Source organism: Osmerus eperlanus, chromosome 20 (assembly GCF_963692335.1).
Source record: "Osmerus eperlanus chromosome 20, fOsmEpe2.1, whole genome shotgun sequence".
NCBI classification, from domain to species: domain Eukaryota; kingdom Metazoa; phylum Chordata; class Actinopteri; order Osmeriformes; family Osmeridae; genus Osmerus; species Osmerus eperlanus.
This window is the reverse complement of record NC_085037.1, coordinates 12,854,779-12,881,351: the sequence shown is the minus strand read 5'-3', so window position 1 is coordinate 12,881,351 and position 26,573 is coordinate 12,854,779. Positions and strand designations below refer to the sequence as shown.

Below are 26,573 nucleotides of genomic sequence, written 5' to 3'. Positions count from 1 at the left end.
CTGTCAGGCGGGTGCACCGGATTCGACTCTCGGCACCGCACCAACCTAGGATTGCAGAACTTGTGTCCCAATTCTAACTCACAAGCTGCAGCATGGAGCAGGTTCATATCAACCCCCAGCCTTTAGCTCTGCAGCATGGTGCAGGTTCATATCAACCCCCAGCCTTTAGCTCTGCAGCATGGTGCAGGTTCATATCAACCCACAGCCTTTAGCTCTGCAGCATGGAGAACGTTCATATCAACCCCCAGCCTTTAGCTCTGCAGCATGGTGCAGGTTCATATCAACCCTCAGCCTTTAGCTCTGCAGCATGGAGAACGTTCATATCAACCCCCAGCCTTTAGCTCTGATGGTAAGGCATTACACATTTTTAGGGTGGAGGTGGGGGACATTGGACCGCCAGAAGTCCCTTCCCGCTAGCCCTCCCACCCTGAGCTTGGAGGAGGAGAGGGCCTTAGAGCCAAGCTATTCTCCAGGGAGGACCAGGATTCGAATGCCGTTTCATCCAACATGGCAGCAGGATGGCCATAGACCACAACTGATCTCAGGACAATAACAAAGTCAATCAGCAGATACTTCTACAGTACAGAGAAGGATTTGAACCCTCTTGATCTGCCGTCAAATGCTCTAACCGCTAAGCTACCCCTATCCCTATCTGACTGGGTCCAGTGTTACCAGTGCTGCTGGCATGGCACTGATACGAGAGAATGTGCCCCTGGCACGGCTGCTGTGCCAACAGAACGCTCACGTCTCCTCGGCTACAGAGGGAGGTGACATCATCATGACCAGGGGTCACACTGCTGAGGAAGAGGGCTGTGTGTGTGTGTGTGTGTGTGTGTGTGTGTGTGTGTGTGTGTGTGTGTGTGTGTGTGTGTGTGTGTGTGTGTGTGTGTGTACTTCTACTGCTGCTGTTTTGAACAATTGGTCATACATGATGTAGGTCAAGGCTTAGGCTCCAGTAAACATATTCTGGAATAGTAAAAAATGAAGAAAATTTAAGACAAATGTTTAGTCCTTGCTTGATGATCATACCAATTAAACAGAACACACCTTGACTATATAATAACATGTTATAGTTGCCTCAACTGTCAAAATACTTTCGCAGTCCTGTCGCTGTTGAGCCACTGAATTTAATCCACCTGCGTTACAAAGTGAGGGTTTGAAAGGACGGACAAGCGCCCGTTCTGATTCGTTAGCCAAGGTAAACACCAAAATAACGTCAAAATAAATTAACTTTGCAAGCAGCATTTTCACACCAAGCAATGTAAATATGACTATTACAAACTCGTCTAAAGAAAACGTACTTGTGCAACATCTTCTTTACTTGTTATTAAATAACAGAAACAACGGTAAAAGGAAGGAACTGGACTCTCGACCACACCAACGTCACGAGTAGCCTAGCTGACCAGAATGTTTGGGGCAGTTAAGTCAAATCCTGCCTTTCACTGGCCGCTCACACTAAAGTAGCCGACGGATAAAACATCTTTTTTTAAAGGTTCCGTGGAGTGCAGAGCGGGTGTAGGCTATGTCTACAACCAGACTGATAGAAAGATGGGTTCAGCAGCCTAGCGATCGAGACATTTGAAAATCAAACAGTGCCCATTCAGAATTCCTAAAACTGTTCATTTTTTACGGTGCAAACATAAACACACAAACACCCAGTTCAACTGTCCAGGTCTACCTCGTCTCCGTGTGAACGTAAAACGTTATCATGTTTTTTCTCACAAACCTGATAAAGCGAGGGGACTTCTCCTACAAAGCGCTGATGTTCGGAGTTTGTGTCACAGGCAGACAGTCGGTAGTGTGTTTTCGCTCTCTCCCTGCGCACATATAGAGCTGATGTTTTCACTTCCTCTTTCTTTCGCCGTCTGCTGGTTGGCTTGTTACCGGAGCAGCTATACGAGGGACGACAAATCCCTACAAATGAATGAGACTGCAAGACCCTCCCAACTGATTATCACTCTCAGCAAAGTAGGCTATACTTTAGAGGAGCGTGACTGAGGGAACGGCGGCATCCTTTCCGTTTAATATGCTAAACAAGACATCCACACAATGTTGTGCGGGTGGAACAATGAACTTAATAATTCATAAAAATCGATTTACCATGCATAAAACATAAGGACAGCAGTTTAGGGGGCTAGGGTCACGATCCTCAAACGTTAAACCGACAGCTGAAGTTTCTCACTTCACAAGTGGCCTGCATTAAATCGTATTAGCAGACCTAATGACGAGTAGACGTAAAGTAGAGAACTGTTGACGTAAAACGATTTAAACAAATTAAGATAAATGTGTATTATTCTAATTATTAGGCTATATTACACTTGTATCTGACTGCAGTTATGTTATTTATTGCTCTTGGCGAGTTGATTAAGGAGAGATTGCATAGCACAGTATTCTTGGACAGTTCAATCTACAAAGCTGAGACAAAATACCCACATCCCATCCTGCTAAATACACAAATTGGTGCTCACAAACCAGCTAAAGGAAGAGAGATAAGATACATGGAGAGACAAGAAAGAAAGAAAGAAAGAAAGAAAGGGGGAAGAGAGATAAACAGGGCAATGGAGAGGAGAGAGATTGAGAACAAGTGAGATAGAGAGAGGAAAGAACGAGAGGGAGGGAGAGAGCGGTAAACAGAACGAGGGAGAGGAGAAGGGATAGAGCAAGAGAGATGGAGAAAGAAACAGAGAAACACAGAGAGAAACTCAGAGAAAGAGAGAAACAGAGAGAGAAACTGAAAGAGAGTAACACACAGAGAAAGAGAGAGAAACAGAGAGAGTAACAGAGAAAGAGAGAGAGAAAGAGAGAGAGAGTAACACACACACAGAGAAAGAGAGATAAAGAGGGAGAGACTGAGTGATGTGAGAGCCAGACCCAGGCCAGCATGTGGAGCAGGCATGGATCAATACAAGGACTGTGTGTCCCTCCATCTCTCCTGAAACACAATAGCACTGTACACACACTCACACACTCGCACGCTCTCACACACACAAACTCTCCCTCACACACACACAAAGATAAACTCTTACATGCACACACTCACACTGATATAACATCTCTCACTCTCACAAACAAACAAACACACACACACTGAATGTGTTCCATAAAGTCATCATTATTGATCATTCAAGGTGGGTTTTCAAAGCTCTCCGTCGGGTTGTACGTGTGTGTGTCAGATAGAGGCATGTTGTGGTCCTAACAATAAACCATCTTGCTGGCTGCCTACTGTAGGCTAACTACAGTCCATCTGCTCCGACCTGGAGACATCACTGGCAGGGTAATCTCTTTATAAGACCTTCAAGAATCTCCGGAATGAAGTAAAGTAAAGCCACATGCTGGAAAACGACCCCTCATGCTGCAAAGACGACGCCTTGTGCATAAGCCTGGGCCAGGTCCATCAGAACAGTGATCCCTAATCATAATCATAAAGTGAGTGAGAGACAAAGGAGCTCATCTGTAAAGTTTGTCAGTGTATGCACTGTCAATAGAGAGTGTGTGTGTGAGAGATAGACAGAGAGACACAGAGAGAGAGGATTAGCAGATGTACTGTACTGGTTTACACACTAGCGGTGGTGTCGTGGGTTCTTGGTAGGTGTGTGCGTGCGTCCATAAAAGAAAAACCCCGCGGTGAGTGAGAGCGCTCGTGATATTGTAGGCCTACTACTCATGATAGGACGTGGTGAAGTTAATTACTCTCCGCCGTCAAAAATACATTTGCACACAACGTATCACTGGGAAAGAACATCAGTAGAACAAGGTTGGCTGGCTAGCTCTGACAAGATTGATATTTCTCACTATTCCAAGTGGGTACACGCCATATAACCTTCTCAGCAGTGGATATGAGGTAAATCTTTCTCCTCGGAGGTACGAGTACAATGCTGATGCATCTGGGGCCTTTAGCCAAAGCAGACACAAGGAGGGTTGCCATGGAAAGGACAGCGCTATGGGGGAGAGGAGGAACAGAATGACTCTCTTGGTTACTAGGATACTCTTAACAGACGCGGTCGTGATCGAGGGCTGGAAGTTGCGCGCGCGCACACAAACACAGTTTGGGCTCAAGCACATACAAAAAGACGAGGACACTAATCAACATTCACGCATGTTTACCGCCCTCAAGGCCAGCCGTTTTAACGGTTCTGTTATCAAGGTCATTAGCGGGGGAGAGTTTCTGGAGCGCTCCCTTGGTCGTGACTGCGGCCTGTTTAAATGAACCACTCATTAAAGATGGACCGCGGGGGGCTTTGATGTGGCCTGCAGAGTGTGTGTGTGTGTGTGTGAGATACAGAGGAGTGTGAAGTTGATTCTCTCTGGCGGATTGTAGAACCCGACGTTCAGGATGTTTACCTCAGAGAGCGTGTTGTTCAACGGAGTGACGCTGGAGCGCTGAATTCGCTCAGGTGCGGGTCGGTAGGTGGAACTTCAAAAGAAAACGGGCAGGGATGCGAGGTTAGTCTGGGATTACCGTACCGTCGCAGCAAACCACTGGGGCCTGTTGAACGGCTTGTATTCGTTAGTGGCACTCCAACCGCAGAATACATAACTAAATAAAACCACTCCGCCTTCATTGGCTGCCTTGAGTTAAATCATTTTATCCGTGGCAACAGAGATCACGTTCCAGTACATTCTACCTTCCCTCTGGGTTGGGGTAAAAAAAAACAACTAAAAATGCAAATTCCAACCGCAATTTATTCAAAATATTTATGTACAGTCGTAAGCAGTCAAACATTCAACCTCCGCTGGAAAAAAACAGGCAACACTTAAATGCTCCAAGATTGACTGACTCCCCCCCCCCACACACATTTTAAACAAGCCTACAATCAAGCCATTTGATATTCAGCAAATTGATGGGTGAGGTTGGTGGAATTGGGAGAGCATGGTGGAAAAAAAACAATCTCTTAATGACTCTGCGCTTCATCGCATGTCATCCTTTCAGTTCGCTCTCCAGTTTGTCTCTGCTATCAGGCACAGAACGAACTGCTGCTCTACTCTACCCAGAATGCCTTGCATCAGCCATGCAGGTAACGCTAGGGAGGTCAGAATTATACACACACACATTTTTGGAGTATGAAGGCACATGCTGTCATGAGCTCTATATGCCATCTAGGAAAGGACGGTCTGGGTGGTTGTTCGTAATGACCACGTCACCTTAAAGAGTATATAAGAAATGGGTCTAGTCATGCATTAATGATGACACTCCTATGGTGAGGAGAAGGCAGAGGGATTCCTCTAGACTTGGCAGTTCACTTAACTACTAGTACGGACATGGTAGTTCACTTAACTACTAGTACGGACATTGTAGTTCACTTAACTACATGTAGTTCACATGATACACCCTCCCACTACATTAGCAACTTCACAGTCGGACAGCCGACCAATCAGAGGGGTTTTTCCCCTCACAGGTGTTGCTCAATCAGAGTCGCTGGTCTTGGAGGACTTGTGTTTCCTCTTTCCCTTCCTCTTCTTCTTCTTTTCCTTCTTCTTCTTCTCCTTTCCCTTCTTCCTCTTCTTGCTGCTGTTGCGGCGCCGGTCGTCGGAGGAAGAGGTGGAGCTGTCTGAGTCGGAGGAAGAGGTGGAATCCTGGAGGAGCTGGCGAAGCTGCTGGATCCTGGAGGGGGGAGAAGTTGAGTTGAGGGTCTCTCGTAAAGGGAGGGAGGGTATCTTGTAGGAGGATTGAGAGAGATCAGTAGGTCTGACAGGGACCTGAGGACTGAGAGAGATCAGTAGGTCTGACAGGGACCTGAGGACTGAGAGAGATCAGTAGGTCTGACAGGGACCTGAGGACAGAGATCAGTAGGTCTGACAGGGACCTGAGGACAGAGAGATCAGTAGGTCTGACAGGGACCTGAGGACTGAGAGAGATCAGTAGGTCTGACAGGGACCTGAGGACAGAGAGAGATCAGTAGGTCTGACAGGGACCTGAGGACTGAGAGATCAGTAGGTCTGACAGGGACCTGAGGACAGAGAGAGATCAGTAGGTCTGACAGGGACCTGAGGACAGAGAGAGATCAGTAGGTCTGACAGGGACCTGAGGACAGAGAGATCAGTAGGTCTGACAGGGACCTGAGGACTGAGAGAGATCAGTAGGTCTGACAGGGACCTGAGGACAGAGAGAGATCAGTAGGTCTGACAGGGACCTGAGGACAGACAGAGATCAGTAGGTCTGACAGGGACCTGAGGACAGAGAGAGATCAGTAGGTCTGACAGGGACCTGAGGACAGAGAGAGATCAGTAGGTCTGACAGGGACCTGAGGACAGACAGAGATCAGTAGGTCTGACAGGGACCTGAGGACAGAGAGAGATCAGTAGGTCTGACAGGGACCTCAGGACTGAGAGATCAGTAGGTCTGACAGGGACCTGAGGACTGAGGGGCTCACAGAGGAGACACTAATGAGGCCTAGACTGCAGACATAAACACCATCTTCTGTTTGGACAGGAAGATGTTTTAGCGATATTTCCAACTGGGGAACATCTCAGTTCAGGTTTCAAAAGACCCTCCCTGTTATTCTTAGACATATTTTCTACCTGTCTGAAAAATAGAAGATCTCATTCCCATCGCATCGCTTTCCAAAAGTAAACTAGTAATCAATGTGAGAAAGTATGTGTGTGTGTGTCTCTGTGCATGTCTGTGAGGGAATGTGTGTGTCAGAGTGTGTATTTTCTGTCTAACACCCGTAGGAGGAAGTGTCGTGCAGAAGGTTTCAACTCATCAGCAGCGTCTCCAGCTTACCTGCTCTCCTTCTCGTTCCTCTTGTTCTCCCTGATCAGCTCGTACATGGGGTCCTCATGAGCCTGCAGGAGAGAGCGGGGATCAGGAGAGGAACCACACCACCCAGATGTCAGTCAAACTACACACTCAGTTATTGATTGAAATATTCCCCTGCTCCAAACATATAGCAGCTTTGATTTATGATTTTTTTTACTGAAACTCAGGCCTGGTTCTAGGCTGGGATCACCTGCTAGCGAAAGTGCCTCAATGACAATAACAAGGTCTGCTGTGTCCTCGGTAATGAATTCTTTCTCACAGACACACACACACAGAAACACACATCCGACTGATGAAATGTTTCGAAGCTGTTTTTGTGCCTCGTCTGCGCTTTACAGATCCGCTCGCATTGACAATGCAAGGTATGAAAATATGATACATTTGCACTTATGATAATCACTGCAGCGGCATGGCGGTTCTGGGAAAGACGCACCACTCTGAACTGCTCCAGTTTCTGGTTGCCTTTGATGAAGAAGGGACACTCCTTGTCACCCGTCCTGTGGCCGTAACGTTTGCAACGCCAACCTGGGCAAGACAACCATTCTCAGGTCAGGTCAAAACAATGACTTACATTTAGCAGATGCTCTTATCCAGAGCGACTTACAGTAAGTACAGGGACATTCCCCCTGAGGCAAGGGTGAAGTGCCTTGCCCAAGGACACAACGTCATTTGGCACGGCCGGGAATCGAACTGGCAACCTTCAGATTACTAGCCCGACTCCCTCATCGCTCAGCCATCTGACTCCCTTACACTGACTTCCATTACATGTTATTCATTTGGAGTCAAGTTATGGTCTGTGTGGAAATATCTGCCCTCCCCCCCACCACTCAAACCTTCTAGGACTCATCAGAAGTTCTTCAAGTGTAATATTCTTCCATGTGGATGTACTAGACTTTAATAGACTTCAACAAGTAGCACAGCTAAGGAGCTTGGGGTACATCATATTACATAGGTAAACCCAGCGTGTAATATATACAGCATTTAGTTTTTGTCTGCTTAACCTATAAAGACACGCTTTTAGAACCCATCTATGTGAAATAAAACACATTCAAACAATAGCAACAAACCATAACTTGGAGCAAATTCACGGAACAAATAACGCTTTCAAATTTCTATATGAACAAATGGGTTATGAAGCGCGTGTGCGTGCTATGGGTTCTTACCCGCATACCATAATTACGAGTGGGACGGGTGAATTAAACAGAGATGATAATGGGGTTCTTTGTTCTATCCAGGGCAGAAGAACAGAAGTTCATCTTCCTCTCATTACTCCAGCTCCATGACAAGACTGAGAATGATTCCCTCTAGCCCCCCCCGCCCCCCCCCCCAGGTCCTCTCTCCCTCAAAGTAGATCTAACAGCGTGAGACAGGAAGAAGGATCCTTTGCAGGCTACATCCTGTACACACACACACACACACAAAATATAACCTTGTGAGATTACGACCACTCGAGAATCCATCTTGCCAGGCTCCAAGTTATTTGTGCCCGAACCACACTGGTAGTCATTCTAAATCTGTCTTACTAAATGGTGAGGTAGTATGGACATTGGATGCATCTTCTATTTAAACGACTGCACCCCCTCTTCCTTTCCTTAATGTGTCTTGATAGGCTACAATGCCCCCTGCTGGACTGCTCATGCTGGTGCACCAAAACCTATTCTGATAAGCAGACACAGCTGTAGCCATATTTAAAGTTAGTCGCTTTCAATATGATCCAAAGCTACATACAAATAGTGCTTAGAGAAAGAACCGCTGAAGATTCTCTCTGACAGTCTAAACCCTGGCTCATCCTCAATCTCTGACTGACACAGTCAGACACCAGGTAATATCAGGCCCTGTTCATCTGTCAAATGTCCTAGAAGACCAAATGTATGGAGTCAGGTGGCTGAGCGGTTAGGGAATCGGGCTAGTAATCTGAAGGTTGCCAGTTCGATTCTAAATGTAAATCACAGCGAGACACACTCATGCCCCCCCCCCCCCTCACCCACACTCACATTGCATCACCTTCACCTCCTTCCCCAGAGGCATCCACAGCCCCTTGGTGGGCGCGTGTGCCAGGAAATCCCTGGCATCCTCATTTCCGGGATCGGCAGGGATGCAGTCCTCCGGCTTGTCTTCCTCCTCCTACAGACAGCGAGTGAGCTGTGAGCTTCGAGGAGACGCACGCTCTCTATTACTACAGTATAGTGCTAAAAACACTAATGCTGCGAGGTGACCTACTGTACTAAACAGTAGGAAGAGGGGGACAAGCGGTATTTAATTTGAAATACGTATTACTTATCTGGAGCAGGTTTCCAAGCTTCCTAGCTACATGGTATAGCCTCTGTATATGCGGAGTAATTTATGCTAACTAGGTATATGTTTATATAGCGACAAAGAATGTATAAATTTACCTTTATGAGTCCAGGTGGCGGTTTCTCATAACTAGAGGACAGGGAGATAATAGGTTCTGAGACTCAGTATGTTTAACTTTTATACATCTTTAGGGTCAAGGGGATTCATTTGCTGCCAATATTTAACATACTTGGATAACTACGGTAGGCTAGCTACACCAGAAACGAATATTGCTGGCAGAGCTACGTTAGCTAACAAGTTACAGCTACATGTAGCTACGGGCAAGTTGTAGCTAGCATACCTTCTGAATATTTTACAAGAGGTAACACGCCGAAGGAAGATGACTAGCAAGCTCATACACACACGTTATTAAGGATCATTAGCTGATTTTATCAGACATTATAAGACATTGTATATAGTTAGCTACTTACAATGTCTCCACGTGCTTGAGTTTCTGTACTTCTTGGTTTAGTTTTTTGGCTTGTTTCTTTAGTTTTTCTACATCGTGTTTTGAGTCCTTGTGCTTTTTGCGGTCCACTCTCTCATCGTGATCTCTTGATCGCTTTCTGTCCGACATTGGAATAACGAGGAATATATCAACAATAAATTAACACTGAGAAATTGTTCAAAGTATATTTAATGGCAATTCTTTGACACGAATCCTATATTCGTTCCCTGCTCAACTATCCCATTTCCTCGTTCTCATCAACACTTCCTGTGCTTTCGTGTTAAGTTTGAACTTCAGCGCCACCTACAGGTCAAACAGAGTAAAGTTGGAGTGTTTTGGAAAATAAAGTTTTCCCAAATTAAACGCGTGCCAGTCTTTTTACAATTGCTAAAATGGTTTACAATCAAAATCAGATTATTTGAAGGGAATGTTTGTTCTTTTGTTAAAACACAAACCACACCACATATAATTCATACATCTGAAAAAGTTTTATTTCAGAAAAACAAGTCATGTTGGAAAACAAATGTGAGGTATTTCAGGATGGCCGTGAAATGATGAATGCACCTACACATGAGATTATAATATGACTCCAAAAAACCCAAACAGAACTGTCTGGTACTAAATGAATCATGACATTTGTTGGGGCAATCACAGCTAAAATAATATTGTGCTGTCAATAAATCTTGTTTTACAGTCAAGCAAAATTTTCAATGTAAACAGTAAAGGCATCACATTTTTTTTTTTTAAGTAATGATTATTGCATATGCACCCTTTTACAAAATGTCAAACATTTAGTTGTATGTACAAAAAACACGTAGAAAACAAGTAGGAAAAGAAAACATGACCTAGTGATGTTTAGATAGAGGTGAACACATTTGTAAACAGTCATGGTTGAGCCATAACTGTCCACTGACTTCTTATGAGACACTTACACCAGCAATCTCACTAGAGAAGGCCACTACAGCAAGAAAATTTAGATGGGTCAACCAACGTAAAAAGTCAAATTGAAAACACTCTTAATGAACTGTCCATCATCAATATTTATCCATGTGTAAATGTATGCATTTTTTACATTTTATAGATTTTCAACAAAACACAGCCCTCTCAAACCACCAACTGTCTTGGCAGTTATTTGGCTTGTGTGATCACACCAACAGAAGAAGAGCTCAGCTTCCTGTAGTTTTCCCGCCATACAAAAGGGGCTCCACAGACACCCTCCCACGGCTCTACAGACTGAGCGGCCCCTCCGGACCCCTTCAACCCCGCCCTGCAGACCTGCGTCATCCAGGGGCTAGGTGGGAGGGGGAAGCAGGCTTTTACCGTCGGCACTAAGCAACAGTTTGTTGGTAAAACGGAAGATCGCTTGGGTGGCCAATCAGAGGGAAGACAGGAAGTCTTTCAGGCCGCCTTTAGTCTTCTTCTTCTGGCTGTCGTCCAGCTGCAGGAACTTCCTGAGGCGAGAGAAGACAGACTTCTTGGTGCTGGAGGGCTTGGAGGCCGGGGTGGAGGAGGTGGAGGCAGTGGAGTTAGACCTGAAGAGGAGAAAAGAGGAGGCGAGGGGAGGAGGGGAGAGAGGAGGAGAGATGGGGAAAGGAGGAGAAAGGAAGGGAGAGAGGAGGGGAAAGGAAGGGAGAGAGGGGGAGAGGAGGAGAGGAAGGCAGAGAGCAGGAGGGAATGAGGGAGAGGGGGGGAAATTAAGTAACGTGAGATTTTGAAGGGTTGGCAGAAGTTGAAACTAGCCTGTGGGGAGATGTAACTATTTATACGAGGTGTGACATATTGTATACTTAAAGCTGGGTTCTGGAAGATCTCCCCTGAGGACACAGTTGCGGGCCAAGAAGATAATGCGAGGCAAAAAGGTAACAAGCCTCGCTAGCTCGCCGGATAAGTATGCACACCATGTAGGCTGAGGCTTCGCCACAGCGGGCCCGAGTTCGAATACGACCCTGGCCCTCTGCTGCATGCCTCTCTCTGTCTCTCTCTTCCAATAAACCATGAAAAACGGCCCAAATCTATCTAAAAAATAAGAAATGAATAAAGATAACAGAGAGCTGTAGGGGTGGTGAGGTTTACCTGGGCGTGATGCTCGGTGTCTTGTCCTTAGACGCAGATTTGGGGGTGGCCATGTAGGATCTGTTGCTGGACTGGGGAGTCTTGCGTTTGGCTGCGCTGCCTGTGTGGCTGTGTGTCCTGGATACGCTGGCCAGCATGTCCCGGTTCACTCCACTGTACTTGGAGGTCTTGTTGCAGGTGTGGCAGGTAGCCATCTAGTAAGGCAAGCACAGAGGGACAAAGCAAAGCAGGTTTTTTTGTTGTTGTATGTTTGTGTTTCTTTTCATTGATTTTTCAGGGGTCGAATTCATTCAGTTTCTAAGATACTGGAACTGAAGAAGTCCTGACTGAAACTTCTGGCTCTTCCCAGACCAGGTTAAATTTCACCATGACTATTTTGATCTTATTTCTTTTCTTTATCTGTCTGTTCTTTCCTCGGCTCGCATGGCCTGGATGACGCAAGAGCCCCTCTCCCTCCCCGAGAACCGGCCCTCCTCGCCTCGCGACGAGAACCTCCGACCGCAAGAGCCAAGGTCAGGAGACACACTTAAGAGCATGCCTCGCATGACCTCGCAACACCACAGATGTTTAGCAGCCTTCTGAATCTCTGGAACGCCTCACCCCGCCTCTCGCGCACACACAGAAATGTTTGTGGCCTACGTGCTGACGGATATTTCCAGAAGGAGTCTGTATATGGCGATGCAGCCCGACTCCTGCAAGCAGCGCCTGCAGTACTGGCAGGGATGGGTTTCCATGATTCAAGATAACGCTGGCATCTGATACCAGTCTCTGGCACCCTGCTGTGCCCCTCAGGGAGGGGGGGAGGGGAGGGGACGTGTGGCAGTTTTAAGAGGTTTTAGGAGACAGACTATTAACAACGCTTCCACAGTCACAAGGCTCAACCAAATATAACGTGCTTCTGTTTCACACACACACACACACACACACACACACTCACAAACACTCTCAGACACACTCGCTCTCACACACTCACGCACACCCCAAGAAGCATATGACGCAACAAAGTTCAGCAACAAAAACCGTGATTAATTATTTCCTGACTTGAGATGAAAACAATATTCCTGAATAAGCACATTCCAATCCGCTGTGATAATAACAACAGAAGAACACAAATCATCCGTCAAGCAGCGGGACAGACGGTCGGCCAGACGCAGAGAAACACGACTGGATTCCGTGACTCGACACCGGAACGTTCACGGCCACATTCCACCGACAACCAAGTTCTACTGCAGCCAAAGTCCAATCGGTTTTACACTCATCTTAAAACCAGGGTCAGGAATATTCCATCCACAAGTGATGCGCTGGTGATAACCGCGGTCTCCACTCACCGTGACAAAGGTAGCCATGTCTGCTGGAGGCTCTGAGGGCTGCACGGATGTGTTTAGTTCCAAACACAGATGTCTCTGACGGTGTGTGAGAGTTTACTAGATGACCCTGTGCTGTCCCGCCTTATAAAGCATCACTCAGACAGCTGATCCTCCCATCCCTCCTGGCCGGGTGTGTGTGTGTGTGTGTGTGTGTGAGTGTGTGTGTGTGTGTAGGGGGGAGGGGGGCCTTTCTTGACAGGCCTCATCAACTCTCACACACACACACACACATTCTCTCTCACACACATACTCTCTCACATGCACACACTCTCTCTCTCACACGCACACTCTCTCTCTCACACATACACACTCTCACATGCACACACACACACAACATTCTCTCTTACACAGACACATACTCTCTCACATAAACATTACACACAGACACACTAAACACTCTCCCAGTGACCCACACAAATCTGGACTAAGTGCCGGTAAGAAACAGATGAACAGAACACTACACTGTGTAAAGAGGTGTCCTAGTTAGCAGGGCTCATCAGGCTGGGGCAAGGGCAGGCCACTGGCCCTTCAGTACAGGAGGACACAGGAAAGTTACCCAGCAGGAGTGACTGCAGGGCAGCACGACAACATGGATTTTCCACTGCGGATCACAGGAGGGGAACTCCCAGTGAGCTGATCGATGCTCTGCCTGATGAACACAGAACGTTCCGGGGCCGAGGACCTGAAACGGACCAAAACACGCCACGGTCTGAATATGCTCTTTATAAATACGACAAACCCCAGTAAACTCGAGGATACGAGACACTGGCGCAGACGAGACCAACCGTACTTAGACACCTCCTAAATATGAAGTCCAGGCCACAGATGTAGGGCTTATATCTAGATGTAGGGCTTATATCTAGATGTAGGGCTTATATCTAGATGTAGGACTTACATACAGACATGGAGGAGATGCCAGCGGTAAAAATCTCTCTGAGATCAAACAGCTTTACTCGTCTCTCTTTGTAAATAACCTCGAGCTCTAAACTTACACACAACCAGCCGGGCACCATCACAATCTCCCCACAAACAGCTCGTAAACAACCAGGCGAAGATGTGGAAGGGGGGTTTAGGGGGGGTGATTAGGCGGGGTAAGGGGGTGGGGTAGGGTTGTGGTCAGGTAGGGTGGAAAGGGGTTATGAATTTGACGATGCAGTCACAGAAAGAAATATGTTCATTTATTTGACTTTTATTACACATGTAAAAGTGTGTGTCTATTTATGACTGCATCCAGTTTAGTCAACAGCGTGGCGTTGGCAGTAGTGTATCTGTTTGACAGTTTATTATAAACCAACCAGAGCAGAACAAACCAGAGCGTGTTTCCACTCAAGCCGTCTGGCACAGGGAACAGATAAAACACAAACTAACCCCCAGACCACCGGGGAGGAATGATCTGGGGTCAGAGTCCAGAACCGGGGCCCTGGTGAGGGGATTGAGAAGGACCTGGACGTAACTGACCCAGGAACAGTCTTTACCACCGGCCCACTCCGGGGGCACTGCTGACATCTTGGTATGACAGAGACTAAGAAAAGCTTCTTTAGCCCAGTGATAACCTGTCTGAGGTACTGGGATCATCTGACAGAGGGGGGGGGGGGGGAGGATAACCTGTCTGAGGTACTGGGATCATCTGACAGGGGGGGGGGGAGGATAACCTGTCTGAGGTACTGGGATCATCTGACAGGGGGGGGGGGGGGGGGGGGGGAGGATAACCTGTCTGAGGTACTGGGATCATCTGACAGGGGGGGGGGGGGGATAACCTGTCTGAGGTACTGGGATCATCTGACAGAGGGGGGGGGGGGAGGATAACCTGTCTGAGGTACTGGGATCATCTGACAGGGGGGGGGGGAGGATAACCTGTCTGAGGTACTGGGATCATCTGACAGAGGGGGGGGGGGGGAGGATAACCTGTCTGAGGTACTGGGATCATCTGACAGGGGGGGGGGGGGGATAACCTGTCTGAGGTACTGGGATCATCTGACAGGGGGGGGGGGGAGGATAACCTGTCTGAGGTACTGGGATCATCTGACAGAGGGGGGGGGGGAGGATAACCTGTCTGAGGTACTGGGATCATCTGACAGGGGGGGGGGGAGGATAACCTGTCTGAGGTACTGGGATCATCTGACAGAGGGGGGGGGGGGGGGAGGATAACCTGTCTGAGGTACTGGGATCATCTGACAGGGGGGGGGGGAGGATAACCTGTCTGAGGTACTGGGATCATCTGACAGGGGGGGGGGGGGATAACCTGTCTGAGGTACTGGGATCATCTGACAGAGGGGGGGGGGGGAGGATAACCTGTCTGAGGTACTGGGATCATCTGACAGGGGGGGGGGGGGAGGATAACCTGTCTGAGGTACTGGGATCATCTGACAGAGGGGGGGGGGGATAACCTGTCCGAGGTACTGGGATCATCTGACAGAGGGGGGGGGGGGATAACCTGTCTGAGGTACTGGGATCATCTGACAGAGGGGGGGGGGAGGATAACCTGTCTGAGGTACTGGGATCATCTGACAGAGGGGGGGGGGGGGGAGGATAACCTGTCTGAGGTACTGGGATCATCTGACAGAGGGGGGGGGGGGGATAACCTGTCTGAGGTACTGGGATCATCTGACAGAGGGGGGGGGGATAACCTGTCTGAGGTACTGGGATCATCTGACAGGGGGGGGGGGGAGGATAACCTGTCTGAGGTACTGGGATCATCTGACAGAGGGGGGGGGGATAACCTGTCTGAGGTACTGGGATCATCTGACAGAGGGGGGGGGGGATAACCTGTCTGAGGTACTGGGATCATCTGACAGAGGGGGGGGGGGGGAGGATAACCTGTCTGAGGTACTGGGATCATCTGACAGGGGGGGGGGGAGGATAACCTGTCTGAGGTACTGGGATCATCTGACAGAGGGGGGGGGGGGAGGATAACCTGTCTGAGGTACTGGGATCATCTGACAGGGGGGGGGGGAGGATAACCTGTCTGAGGTACTGGGATCATCTGACAGGGGGGGGGGAGGATAACCTGTCTGAGGTACTGGGATCATCTGACAGAGGGGGGGGGGGAGGATAACCTGTCTGAGGTACTGGGATCATCTGACAGGGGGGGGGGGAGGATAACCTGTCTGAGGTACTGGGATCATCTGACAGAGGGGGGGGGGGGGGGAGGATAACCTGTCTGAGGTACTGGGATCATCTGACAGGGGGGGGGGGAGGATAACCTGTCTGAGGTACTGGGATCATCTGACAGGGGGGGGGGGGGGATAACCTGTCTGAGGTACTGGGATCATCTGACAGAGGGGGGGGGGGGAGGATAACCTGTCTGAGGTACTGGGATCATCTGACAGGGGGGGGGGGGAGGATAACCTGTCTGAGGTACTGGGATCATCTGACAGAGGGGGGGGGGGATAACCTGTCCGAGGTACTGGGATCATCTGACAGAGGGGGGGGGGGGATAACCTGTCTGAGGTACTGGGATCATCTGACAGAGGGGGGGGGGAGGATAACCTGTCTGAGGTACTGGGATCATCTGACAGAGGGGGGGGGGGGGGAGGATAACCTGTCTGAGGTACTGGGATCATCTGACAGAGGGGGGGGGGGGGATAACCTGTCTGAGGTACTGGGATCATCTGACAGAGGGGGGGGGGATAACCTGTCTGAGGTACTGGGATCATCTGACAGGGGGGGGGGGGAGGATAACCTGTCTGAGGTACTGGGATCATCTGACAGAGGGGGGGGGATAACCTGTCTGAGGTACTGGGATCATCTGACAGAGGGGGGGGGGATAACCTGTCTGAGGTACTGGGATCATCTGACAGAGGGGGGGAGGATAACCTGTCTGAGGTACTGGGATCATCTGACAGAGGGGGGGGGGATAACCTGTCTGAGGTACTGGGATCATCTGACAGAGGGGGGGGGAGGATAACCTGTCTGAGGTACTGGGATCATCTGACAGAGGGGGGGGGGATAACCTGTCTGAGGTACTGGGATCATCTGACAGAGGGGGGGGGGGATAACCTGTCTGAGGTACTGGGATCATCTGACAGAGGGGGGGGGATAACCTGTCTGAGGTACTGGGATCATCTGACAGAGGGGGGGGGGATAACCTGTCTGAGGTACTGGGATCATCTGACAGAGGGGGGGAGGATAACCTGTCTGAGGTACTGGGATCATCTGACAGAGGGGGGGGGGATAACCTGTCTGAGGTACTGGGATCATCTGACAGAGGGGGGGGATAACCTGTCTGAGGTACTGGGATCATCTGACAGAGGGGGGGGGGGGGGGGAGGATAACCTGTCTGAGGTACTGGGATCATCTGACAGAGGGGGGGGGGGGGAGGATAACCTGTCTGAGGTACTGGGATCATCTGACAGGGGGGGGGAGGATAACCTGTCTGAGGTACTGGGATCATCTGACAGAGGGGGGGGGGGGAGGATAACCTGTCTGAGGTACTGGGATCATCTGACAGGGGGGGGGGGAGGATAACCTGTCTGAGGTACTGGGATCATCTGACAGAGGGGGGGGGGGGAGGATAACCTGTCTGAGGTACTGGGATCATCTGACAGGGGGGGGGGGAGGATAACCTGTCTGAGGTACTGGGATCATCTGACAGGGGGGGGGGGAGGATAACCTGTCTGAGGTACTGGGATCATCTGACAGAGGGGGGGGGGGGATAACCTGTCTGAGGTACTGGGATCATCTGACAGGGGGGGGGGGAGGATAACCTGTCTGAGGTACTGGGATCATCTGACAGAGGGGGGGGGGGAGGATAACCTGTCTGAGGTACTGGGATCATCTGACAGGGGGGGGGGGGAGGATAACCTGTCTGAGGTGCTGGGATCATCTGACAGGGGGGGGGGGGGATAACCTGTCTGAGGTACTGGGATCATCTGACAGAGGGGGGGGGGGGAGGATAACCTGTCTGAGGTACTGGGATCATCTGACAGGGGGGGGGGGGATAACCTGTCTGAGGTACTGGGATCATCTGACAGAGGGGGGGGGGGGGATAACCTGTCTGAGGTACTGGGATCATCTGACAGAGGGGGGGAGGATAACCTGTCTGAGGTACTGGGATCATCTGACAGAGGGGGGGGGGATAACCTGTCTGAGGTACTGGGATCATCTGACAGAGGGGGGGGGGAGGATAACCTGTCTGAGGTACTGGGATCATCTGACAGAGGGGGGGGGGGGGAGGATAACCTGTCTGAGGTACTGGGATCATCTGACAGAGGGGGGGGGGATAACCTGTCTGAGGTACTGGGATCATCTGACAGAGGGGGGGGGGAGGATAACCTGTCTGAGGTACTGGGATCATCTGACAGAGGGGGGGGGGGGGGGAGGATAACCTGTCTGAGGTACTGGGATCATCTGACAGAGGGGGGGGGGAGGATAACCTGTCTGAGGTACTGGGATCATCTGACAGAGGGGGGGGGGGGGGGAGGATAACCTGTCTGAGGTACTGGGATCATCTGACAGAGGGGGGGGGGGGGAGGATAACCTGTCTGAGGTACTGGGATCATCTGACAGGGGGGGGGGGAGGATAACCTGTCTGAGGTACTGGGATCATCTGACAGAGGGGGGGGGGGGGAGGATAACCTGTCTGAGGTACTGGGATCATCTGACAGAGGGGGGGGGGAGGATAACCTGTCTGAGGTACTGGGATCATCTGACAGAGGGGGGGGGGAGGATAACCTGTCTGAGGTACTGGGATCATCTGACAGAGGGGGGGGGGAGGATAACCTGTCTGAGGTACTGGGATCATCTGACAGAGGGGGGGGGGGGGATAACCTGTCTGAGGTACTGGGATCATCTGACAGAGGGGGGGGGGGGGGAGGATAACCTGTCTGAGGTACTGGGATCATCTGACAGAGGGGGGGGGGGGGAGGATAACCTGTCTGAGGTACTGGGATCATCTGACAGAGGGGGGGGGGGAGGATAACCTGTCTGAGGTACTGGGATCATCTGACAGAGAAGGAGAGAGACGGGAGAGAAAGGGAGGGAGAGAGAGAAGGGGAGAGACAGAGAGAGACGGGAGGAGGGGGGGATGGTCATAGGGAAGTTATGTTACCCTTTACAACTTTAAGGGGTTTTAACGCAGCATGAATCCTGAATCCAACTACGAACAAACACCACACCACAACACACGCACAGAGCTCAACACGAGCAGCAGTAACAAGTCAAGACCCTCTGAGACGGTCTCCGTTATAATATTTTTATGAATATAAAACCTCGGACACCAGAGTATTCTAACAATGTCTGGTATACTTCCACAGCCTTTACCTTTTCAATTAAGTTTCAAATAAAATGATAGAAAATCACTAATCTTTAAAAATAGCTTAATCCTCACAAATCTGAACTTTTTCAGAATTGTACTGAAAAATCTCAAATATACACCAGATTATTCTAATAAAGTCTGGCCTACTTCCACAACCTTTCAATTTTCAATAAAGTTTTTAACAAAATTCTAGAGCCAGAGTGGTTGATCTTATCAAAGGTCACAAATATATATTTCATCTTGGCTTCTTTTCAGACCACAATCTCTCCAGGAATGACAATATAACTACAAGGAATTAGGTCAAGATTAAGTCTGCTAACCCAACCCTTACTCTACCTCTTTGTATTATTGTTGCCCTTATCTAAATCATAAGTAATGAAGTAAGTAATCTCAGTTCAAACCCCATAATTAAGCATAAGTTAGGCGGAAGTGGAACATTTCACATTGATGCATGTCATAATATGTGATGAACACGGTTTATGACAAATGGATTGCTACATGACAGATAGGCTAGATAGATACTGTGTAATACTTTTATCCTGTTGTGTGGATGGAGTTGAGAATATGGTAACCTGATGTGATGAACTGCACTAGGAGAATCATGGAGATGGACTGTGTGAATACACACAGATCTAGAGAAAGGGGTCTCTACCTAGGGAGTCAGGTGGCTGAGCGGTTAGGGAAGCGGGCTAGTAATCTGAAGGTTGCCAGTTCGATTCCCGGCCGTGCCAAATGACGTTGTGTCCTTGGGCAAGGCACTTCACCCTACTTGCCTCGGGGGAATGTCCCTGTACTTACTGTATGTCGCTCTGGATAAGAGCGTCTGCTAAATGACCAGCAGCGTGCCGCGCTGCTGTTGCGTGCCGCGCTGGCACGTTTCTGATCCTAATCCTGTAACATCGTATTCTGTGCCGCTGAGCAGAGACACGTGAGGAGCTAGTGAAAGGAGATGTCGCTAGGTCAAAGCTGTAGCCTTTCTGCTCCTCTCAGAGAGGATGATTCTGGACCAGACAAGACCAGGCAAGACCAGACCAGACCCACCTTAGGAGGTCAAAAGCTTGGAAGTCCAGAAGTGAAACTAAATTTTAAAGCTCAAATTGCTTCATCTCTAGCTCCATTCCTGTCTGTTAACCGGCAACTCACACACACACACACACACACGTGCAACCTTGGACTGTATATCCTGTCTCTCCTGACCCGCCAATCATGTGTGGATTGTAAAGCACCTGTCTTGTTTCGAGATGTACCAGATGGTGATGTGAATATCTATCGTTTTATTAACAACCTCGACCCTCTTCCTGTTTAATCATTCTCTGCAGGACGCAGGTCACTGAGCCATCTGGAACCTCCCGTGGAGGTCAAACAGGATGTTGTGTCGTGTACTCACTTGGCAAACACGTTTATCCAAAGCTAAATACAGAACATGCAATCTCATGTTCGGCAGTCAAGTGCTCAAACCACTTAGCTAAACCCCCTGGATGATGCAGGCGCAGGGAGACCCTGTCCCCCTGGATGATGCAGGCGCAGGGAGACCCTGTGGCCCCAATCTACCTTCCTCTTCCCCCTACATCACCCCCTCCTCACCCCCCCACACCCCCGTGACCTTGGCCCCAGGCCCCTGTTGTCATTCAGGGGGACCAGAGAGGGTGAATGAGAGCAGCTAATGGTGTGTGTGTGTGTGTGTGAGTGAATGAGAGACAGTGGCTACAGAGTACATCGATATACCCCTCTGAAAGCAGGGCAGTGAACTGATCGATAAAGGGGAGACACAAACACGCACACACACAGTTAGGGTGATCCAGATTCCCCCGCTAGAGGGATTAGGTGCAGAGGGAACAGTATGACTAGAAGGTTTATACAGCAGCCTATCCTGCCTCACTGCCCCCCAGACAGCAGCCTGATGAAAACAGAAGGGGGGGGCACATTGTGTGTTGATGTGTGTGTGTGTGTGTGTGTGTGTGTGTGCATGCTCAAAATACTTCGCTCAACACCAGTTAAATCCACAGGCGTGAGACAGTGTCTTCAGCCCTGTCTGGGGGGGAGGGTCTGTGTGTGTGTAGGGGGGGGGGGGGGGGGGCTGTTGGGAATGTGTGAATGTGTTGGATGGGGGGGTGGAGTAAGGGGGTGGGGGGGGGGGGGGTGGGAGGTGTGGTAGAGGAGGGTGGAGTTGGGGGGGTATTTAAGCATGTGAGAACTCTCTAGGCCAGAAACGACAACACGGCAGACAGGAAACAGGCCCTTTAAACCAGCGGTCTGTCTAACAGCGCCATAAAACTGTTTACAAGCGGCAGGAAGTTTCAACACAACAATATATCCCTGTGGTAAAGACTTGGTGCAACACTGTGAATGCTATGGCAGCATTTATAAGTGCCTGGACTTTCCTGTCACACTTCACTTCAACACTGACCGACAAAGCATGAAAAATGGGCGCAAGTGGCCCGGTGAGGTGGCCACCTCATGGGAAGATTATGTGGAACATCGACCCACCCCCTCTACACACAACACCCTGGGGAAGGGGTTTGAACCCGTGACTCACCAGGTAGGAGGGGGACTTCCTGTAGCGTCGGAGGAGGTCCCTCTGGGGCAGACTGAGGCGTTTGCCCCGCCCCTCCCTGCGCAGCACCCCCTGGACCCGCGCAGACGCAGGCCGTCTGGGGCGCGGCCTTATGCGGTGGTTAGCCGGCTGCCGCCACTGGTAACAGGACGAACAGAACAACTCTTCTGGTACATCCCTCTTTACCCCAGCTGGAGGGGGGGATAGGGAGTGTAGAGAAGGCAAGTGGAGGGAGAGGCGAGGAGAGGGAGAAGAGAGGAGATGGGAGAGGAGAGGACAGGAGGAGAGGGATGAGAAGAGGAGAGGGAAGTGGGAGGGAGAGAGGAGAGGAGGATTAGAGAGGACTGACTTGACTGCACCAGGTGTTTCCATGTACTTGTGAATGTGTATGTGTGAACTTACATGACATATTCTGACATTTTTGCCTGAAAAGTAAAAAAAAAAATAAGAACAGGTTATTGAAGTTCTGAAGTTTTTCTAGGAGATGACGAACAATATGTCAGGCTTTTCATGTTCCAACCTTTGACATGACTGAAGACAACCTTACACAAGGGGATGCAACTGTCTGACATGCAGGGTCTATGATATGTCCCAGAATTATTTGATTGGAACTGAAAGCATGTCATACTTTTAGTTCAAGTCATGAGCAAATCAAATGTATACAATGACACAATCCCCTCCACCTATCTCCATCTCACAGGTCCTAAATGAGCTACTAATTAGTTGCCTGCTGCTGTGGATACGCTACATATTCACTCATTCATTCACAGGCCACATTTGCAGGGCTTGATTTCTACAGGCCTAGATGTTGTGTTGCAGGAGCCTCCAAACATGGTCCATTCAGCTGTGGAAAACTAACTTGCACCGGAAAGACAAACAAAGCGCTTAACAGAAAGGGCAGCCGCTCTGAAATCTTCCACGCGCCACCGCTCCATCTCTCTGAACAGCAGCCATTGTATGCGTTTCTTATTTTGGAACCGGTAGAGAAGGCTGGACTAACAACGTTAAGCCCTTGCTAGGTCCCGTTAAAATTAGGCCGCGCTCTGCTAAAAATGAACGCCGATATTGGCAAACTGGGCTGCACGTGCGGTGGCGGGAGTATAAAGGCGACAACAGGGGTAGGGGTGGGGGGCGGCGGGGACCGGGAGGACAACTGGGTTTACCGCTGACCCGCCCCACAGCTGTCGTGGCGAAAGCGATTTGTTTACCGCCCGCTGTACTACGCACCTGCCTGACGTGAAGCCCTCGGTAGAGACGGCGGTCGTCGTGCCTGTGACGCTCCGCCGGTCTGAATCACTGTCATTTAATCTCCCCTTTAATATGAAAGACCCTGGCTGGAATTAAAAACACTCCGGTTATTGGCACTAGAGCTGAGTCACAATACAGGCAAGGCATGTGACAGGATAGTAGGCTATAGACCAGACGTCAGGCTACGGATGCTTCAGGGGTTAGGGGGTGATGGAGAGACATGGATACCATAAGCATTCTTTAGGGCTTTGACAGCCCCAACGACTCGCCTTCGTCAATCGGTGGACCGGCCGCCTGTCATAGCCCGCGCAGCTGCATCAGTAGGTTTACAGGAAACCACGTTCACGTTTGTACACTGTGACTAACGCCGCTGTCATGTAGTCGCTTCTTACGCCCTCCAACATAAACACAGCCCATCACTGTAGACAAGAGGTCAAGACCGGCCCGCTACATATTCTCCTCCTCAGAATAGCGGTTAGGCCTAATAACGGTTAGAATTCAGAACTGCGACATGAATTGTGAACAACAACAGAGTCAAGTAGCCTTTATACGAAGACAGTTGTCCATAGATATTAAAAGATAGGCAACTTGACTATTTCATTTTACACATACAAGAGGGCATAAAACCATAATTTTTTAAAATAATACTCTTTAATTGATTGTTCATTCTTGCCCTGTCTTGTTTTTCTTTTCTTTTTTTTCTTCAAGATCTTTGTAAAGTATTACCCAACCATTGTGTACTTTGTTAATGTCTGGTGATGTTCACATATTTCTCTTGTTTGTATGCTATTAATTTGATATTTTTTTTAAGTTGTCCGGTTGAAGAGAAACTAAGGTGTGGGGGGGAGAGAGATTTCAACATTTCTTGATGATGTCATGCACGTTCCGAGTCTAATTCTCAAGGCCTAGACAGCTGGTGTTTTTCAGATCTATCTCCAACACTTTCTGTCGTCATCAGAGAAGCTTGCAACACAAGGAGGGTCTCTTAACTGGGTAACAGTAGCCATGCAGAATAGACACATCCATACCCTGACCGAGGCTGTATTAACAGCTTGATTTTCCATTTCCAAACCGCAAATTTCCTGGCCTAGGTGAGAGTAGAAACATGCCTGAGGATTTGGGAGATTGGTCCCAGAGCCAAACCAAGCAGGGGTCACACTAGTGTGTGAAATACAAACTGACAGTGAAAAAATATATAAACCAAATCACTCTTTTGGTCAAAGTGAGCCATGGATCTATGGAGAATGAGAAAGCAAATACATAAATCATCAATCTGTATACGACAGCGAGGCTTGGCAACATTACAGCAACAAACCACCGTGATTAACCAGAACCCACGGTGTTCATGACTAAGAGCAATACACAAGTCTAAAGCAAATAGCTTCAAGTCTTAATGTGGTCGGTGTTTAATCCCTGCACAATGACATCTACACTTGTCCGCTAGACAACTAGGCTTCACTAACACTAAATAGGCCTACCTGTCTGCTTAGGAATCAACTGCATTGACCTTTAACCTAAACAACACAGGTTTTATAAACGGAAATAAATCATGTATCTTTTTCCACACTCAAGCAGTCCTAAATCCAAATTTTGCAGGCACTTTTATCCAAAGCGACGTAGACAAATGGTGAATATAGATCAATGATCAAAAGTGCATATAATAACAGGGTTTATTTCGGTATTATTATTTCAATAGCTGATTCTGACAGGAAGTTACACCACAAGAGCTGTAAATTTCACCCACTGGTACAGAGATTCACATACTGCCAACATCACCTAGGATGCTGCTGCTACTGGAACAGGGGTTTATATTAACCAGACAGACAGGAGCATGGTTGCCGTGTCACAAGCTGGGTAGAGACTTTATAAACTGGTACAGTTCTGCCATCTAGCGGCAAAATATAATTACTACACAGAACACCACAGCTTTCCATGACACCGCTATTTAATTAAATACAAAACAGAACAAACTTACATTAAAAATCGAGATTGTTCCGGACAAAGATCGCGATAGAACTTTGAAGCCTGCACTAAAAACGAAAATCCCGACTTGCCTTGGCTTTTAGCAGACATTTTTATATCTCCTGTGAAACTAGTTTGAGCACTTCCTTGGTCGAAACGTGTTCATTAACATGAGGACAACGATAGCCCTCCAGAAGCTTGAGATGTACACATCTGGTCACATTCAGACTGATATCTATTTGAAATCGTTATGTCTTGACAGAACTAGCACAAAACAAGCATGCCTTCCCACCTCGACACTACCGGAAGAGAGTTGCGAAGTCCCGCCTCTTCCTCCTACTCCATGTTGACTACAAATCCCAACTCCCGGTGTCGTGCCAAGGCACTTATCCCCGGCAGGATTTGTATCCCCTGGCCGCAGGAGCACGCGTGCACTCAGAGAAGCGGAGTTTGCTGCACTTCGAATTCACCTCTTTCTTTTGGTCAGAGCAGACATCTCCATATTAGCTCAGGTTGTTCATTGTGACCAAAAGAACACAGAAGATAACACGCATGATGGCAGGACAGACCCTTTGCATGTAGAGGAGGGGATACACATTATATCAGGTGAAAAAACGGCCTGATATAATGTGTATCCCCTCTGTAACTCATATGGTAGACAGTTGAACAAAGCGGTTAATTGCAAAGCCATATTAAACTAAATTAAATTAAAACAGAAATCACGTTAGAGGGCAGGGAGGGACGGGTTAGCAAAGACGGGGCATCCGACCACACCCGCAGAGAATGGAGAGATGGAGGTAGCCTAGATTAAAGGAAAAAATATTGTTTATAAACCTGCATGTGATGTCGAGTCACATAGATAGGCCTATCAGTCTGCCTATGTAGCTAAGGTGCATGGCAATATGGAGCTTTTGAAAACACTGTCGATTAATCCACAATACTAAACGACATATTAAACAATTCACACGTCGCCTGAATGTAACAGACAAATAATCGTATTTATGTAGATAAATGAGTCCCTTGTTACTATGGAAAACCCTGTCGAGTCTTCCACGTCGCTATTTGTTTAATTTAAGAGGTGAATTCGAAGTGCAGCAGTTAAACTCCGCTTCTCTGAGTGCATGTGCGCTCCCGTGGCCAGGGGATACAAATCCTGGCGGGGATAAGTGCCTTGGCACAACACTGGCAACTACATTTCGTATGTCCAAGCAACTGGTCCAAGCGGTGATCAGGAAAACAGGCCCCACCAGTATGCCTTCTCCTGATCAAGGCTATTCGATATATATACTGACATATATGATATAGTTATGATACATGATGGTTTTCAAAAATATTTTTTCAACCTTTCGAAACTTTTTTTCACAAACAACATGACACTTTCATTGTAAAACCCACAATCTATTGTGTAGACACAATAGATTTATTTGTACGTTTTTATTTAAAGTCTCCACCTTCGATGTTTCAGTGAGTGCTGTTGGCCTGTTGCGTCTTTTCTCCGCAGATTCACTCGTTGTAAACCAACCAGCGCGCAGCTCACCAGCGCGCAGCTCATCTAAATATTCATGAGCATA

General features: G+C 48.6%; 3 protein-coding genes and 1 long non-coding RNA gene across 4 annotated transcripts in view; all 4 read right to left on the bottom strand.

The window, feature by feature from the left end:
* Nucleotides 1-1,945, bottom strand: part of elmo1 (engulfment and cell motility 1 (ced-12 homolog, C. elegans)) — a 38,389-nt gene extending 36,444 nt beyond the window's left edge. The window contains 1 exon segment of the mRNA XM_062446097.1: nt 1,727-1,945. The gene's annotated coding sequence lies outside the window, so the exon portion shown is untranslated.
* Nucleotides 1,946-4,665: 2,720 nt separating this feature from the next.
* Nucleotides 4,666-9,822, bottom strand: rp9 (RP9 pre-mRNA splicing factor). Its single transcript, XM_062486745.1, has 6 exons — nt 9,526-9,822; nt 9,154-9,184; nt 8,755-8,884; nt 7,194-7,285; nt 6,725-6,786; nt 4,666-5,602 (listed from the first exon to the last, which is right to left on the bottom strand). The coding sequence occupies exons 1-6, from the start codon at nt 9,669-9,671 to the stop codon at nt 5,404-5,406; spliced, it is 660 nt and encodes a 219-aa protein (XP_062342729.1). The 5' UTR covers nt 9,672-9,822; the 3' UTR covers nt 4,666-5,403.
* LOC134040717 (uncharacterized) lies at nt 5,866-6,717 on the bottom strand. Its single transcript, XR_009932906.1, has 3 exons — nt 6,411-6,717; nt 6,317-6,366; nt 5,866-5,948 (listed from the first exon to the last, which is right to left on the bottom strand). It is a non-coding gene; the product is annotated as an uncharacterized LOC134040717 (long non-coding RNA).
* A 193-nt stretch (nt 9,823-10,015) lies between the features above and the next one.
* c20h18orf21 (chromosome 20 C18orf21 homolog) lies at nt 10,016-25,310 on the bottom strand. The gene is made up of 5 exons (XM_062486744.1): nt 25,016-25,310; nt 22,195-22,217; nt 21,775-21,983; nt 11,616-11,809; nt 10,016-11,074 (listed from the first exon to the last, which is right to left on the bottom strand). Exons 1-5 carry the CDS (start codon nt 25,111-25,113, stop codon nt 10,918-10,920), a joined length of 681 nt encoding a protein of 226 aa, XP_062342728.1. The 5' UTR covers nt 25,114-25,310; the 3' UTR covers nt 10,016-10,917.
* Nucleotides 25,311-26,573: the final 1,263 nt, after the last annotated feature.

What these genes read in the sequence shown, in the direction of transcription:
- rp9 (XM_062486745.1), bottom strand. Translation starts at nt 9,671, where the DNA reads ATGTCGGACAGAAAGCGATCAAGAGATCACGATGAGAGAGTGGACCGC. An exon ending in CGCCACCTGGACTCATAAAG is followed by an intron (nt 8,885 to 9,153) that starts GTAAATTTATAC and finishes CGCTGTCTGTAG; the next exon opens with GAGGAGGAAGACAAGCCGGA. An exon ending in AACTGGAGCAGTTCAGAGTG is followed by an intron (nt 6,787 to 7,193) that starts GTGCGTCTTTCC and finishes TCTCTCCTGCAG; the next exon opens with GCTCATGAGGACCCCATGTA.
- c20h18orf21 (XM_062486744.1), bottom strand. Translation starts at nt 25,113, where the DNA reads ATGTCTGCTAAAAGCCAAGGCAAGTCGGGATTTTCGTTTTTAGTGCAG. An exon ending in GAACAATCTCGATTTTTAAT is followed by an intron (nt 22,218 to 25,015) that starts GTAAGTTTGTTC and finishes TTTACTTTTCAG; the next exon opens with GCAAAAATGTCAGAATATGT. An exon ending in AAAATGTCAGAATATGTCAT is followed by an intron (nt 21,984 to 22,194) that starts GTAAGTTCACAC and finishes CCCCCCCTCCAG; the next exon opens with CTGGGGTAAAGAGGGATGTA.